Source organism: Bison bison, unplaced genomic scaffold, assembly GCF_000754665.1.
Source record: "Bison bison bison isolate TAMUID 2011002044 unplaced genomic scaffold, Bison_UMD1.0 scf7180017864370, whole genome shotgun sequence".
NCBI lineage: Eukaryota > Metazoa > Chordata > Mammalia > Artiodactyla > Bovidae > Bison > Bison bison.
The window spans coordinates 3,563,670-3,566,183 of NW_011494942.1; the positions used below are offsets into that span (position 1 = coordinate 3,563,670).

General features: G+C 39.9%; 1 protein-coding gene across 1 annotated transcript in view; it reads left to right on the forward strand.

Annotated features, from left to right (window-relative positions):
- LOC105000191 (phosphatidylinositol 4-phosphate 3-kinase C2 domain-containing subunit gamma-like) overlaps positions 1 to 2,514 on the forward strand; it is a 128,733-nt gene that overhangs the window by 72,164 nt on the left and 54,055 nt on the right. The window contains exon 6 of the mRNA XM_010855917.1: positions 38 to 113. Within this exon, the coding sequence (XP_010854219.1) occupies positions 38 to 113 (76 nt within the window). The remainder of the gene's footprint in view (positions 1 to 37; positions 114 to 2,514) is intronic.

Below are 2,514 nucleotides of genomic sequence, written 5' to 3' on the forward strand. Positions count from 1 at the left end.
ATGAAATGAAAAAAATATATTTTGTCTTATTTTTCAGAGTGATTGTGTACTTAGCTTTTTTCTCTCTGAGCCTGTGGAACAAGCAGTGAAAGAATCATCAGCTGTGGACCTAGGCAAGTAATTTTATCATTATTACCATGTACAATTATTGAGTTTCAATATAATTGTGAGGCTTCCCCAGTGGCTCAGTGGTAAAGAATCTGCCTGCCAGTGCAGGAGACCCAGGTTCAATTCCTGGATTGGGAAGATCCCCTGGAGGAGGAAATGGCAACCCACTCCAGTATTCTTGCCTGGAGAATCCCGTGGACAGAGAAGCCTGGTGGGCTATAGGCCATGGGTTGCAGAGTCAGACCACAACAGAGCATGTATGTACAATTATTGAGTTTTAATTGTATAAAAAATAAGAACTATATGTTTTTAATTTTCAAATTAAAATATTTTTAACAATAAGGCTTTCATAGTCTTTTCAAACCATTTTTAACCCCTTAGAATATGTTTATCAAGTTAAATTAAACCCAGGTGTGTTTGTCTAATTATAATAATTCCATGCTACCCCACTATTAACTTATTTCAGTTAATTGTGCTTTGAGGTGGAATTGTATTTCAGAGAGAGAGATCCTGGTTTCCCCTGCATGTAAATCTTACAGTTTACTCAACATCTTAGAAAATAACAAAAATAAATATTGGGCAATAATAATGACCATGAATTATCTAGCAGTTTCATACTTATCTTTTAAAGCTCAATAATTATTCCACCTCCTTCATGAAGTCTTATTTTATTAACAGGATCCTAAATGAGCCCAGCAAAATTATCTACCCTATTCTCTGCCAAATGTGTGTTAATTCTAATTAATTTTTCTATCATCTCACATAGATTGGCAAAGACTTTTTAAATATCCTATCAATCTAAAGCATTCTTTAATGTAAATCCATTGCCAGTGGCCATCTAATACTGATACTGGTTTTTATCTCACACAAAATTTGCAAACTCATGATTGGCTAGGCCTCACCACCCCCCACCCCAAACTTCCCTTTGCAACTCCCAGTCTTCCTTTTGTCCACATCCACCTTCGTATTCTCTACCTTTAAGATTAGGCCCATCTGCTCATCACCTCTCTCTGTACCTGATATCCTAGTTACTTACCCCTTATGAGTACAGTTCTCTATAGCCAGATCAGGTCTTATAGTGTGATTGTTTACTGTTACATATTTATTTTTGTGTCTGCCTTGTTTCTCTTGTTAGACTGAAAATAACTTTCAGTCAAGCACTCACTTCTCCATTATGTACTGCTCTACACTAACAAATTCTAAATTAATATATGATAATTAAATCACTTTTATTGTGCCTATATTTTATTCATGTAAGTAATGTTACCCTCTAAGATGCTTTGCTTTTATAGTTAAACCATAAACAGTATTGAGTAAGGAAATTTCTTACATTTCATAGCATGTATCTAAAGAAGAATGATGTCCACAAAATAAAATATTTTTAGAGACTGAGACAGAACTGTGTTTGAACGTCTCCTGTGGAGGTGCGGGTCAGCAGTGGACTGCCACTGGGACGGGGCTCTGGGTGCTGCAGACTTGGGTATGACATAAGCCCTCTTGGAGAAGTCACCATTAACACCACCACAGAGCTGCCAGAACTTACACAGGACTGAGAAATAGACTCTTGGAGGGCACAAACAGAAGCTTGTCTACTAGGACCCAGGAGAAAGGAGCAGTGACCACACAAGAGACTGACCCAGATTTGCATGTGAGTGTCCAGGAGTGTCTAGCAGAGGCATGGCTTGGTGGTAGCCTGCTGCAGGGCTGGGGGCACTGAGTGTAGCAGTACATGCATGGGATCTTTTGAAGGAGGTCATCATTATCTTCATTACCTCCACCATAGTTTGGCCACAGGTAAATAGCAGGGAGGGAACACAGCTCCAGCCATCAACAGAAAATTGGATTAAAGATTTATTGAACATAGCCCTGCCCATAAGAACAAGACCCAATTTTCCCCACAGTCAGTCTCTCCCATCAGGAAGCTTCCATAACCCTCTTATCCTTCTCCATCAGACAGCAGACAGACTGAAAACCACAATCACAGAAAACTAACCATTCTAATCCCATAGACCACAGCCTTGTCTTACTCAATGAAACTATGAGCCATGTCCTGTAGGGCCACCCAAGACAGAGAGGTCATGGTGGAGAGTTCTGACAAAATGTGATCCACTGGAGAAGAGAATGGCAAACCCCTTCAGTATTCTTGCCTTGAGAACCCCATGAACAGTATGAAAAGGTGAAAAGATAGGACACTGAAAGATGAACTCCCCAGGTCAGTAGGTGCCCAATATGCTACTGGAGAGAAGTAGAGAAATAACTCCAGAAAGAATGAAGAGACAGAGCCAAAGCAAAAACAACACCCAGTTGTGGATGTGACTGGTGATAGAAGCAAGGTCCAATGCCGTAAAGAGCAATATTGCATAAGAACCTGGAATGTTAGGTCCATGAGTCAAGGCAAATTGGAAG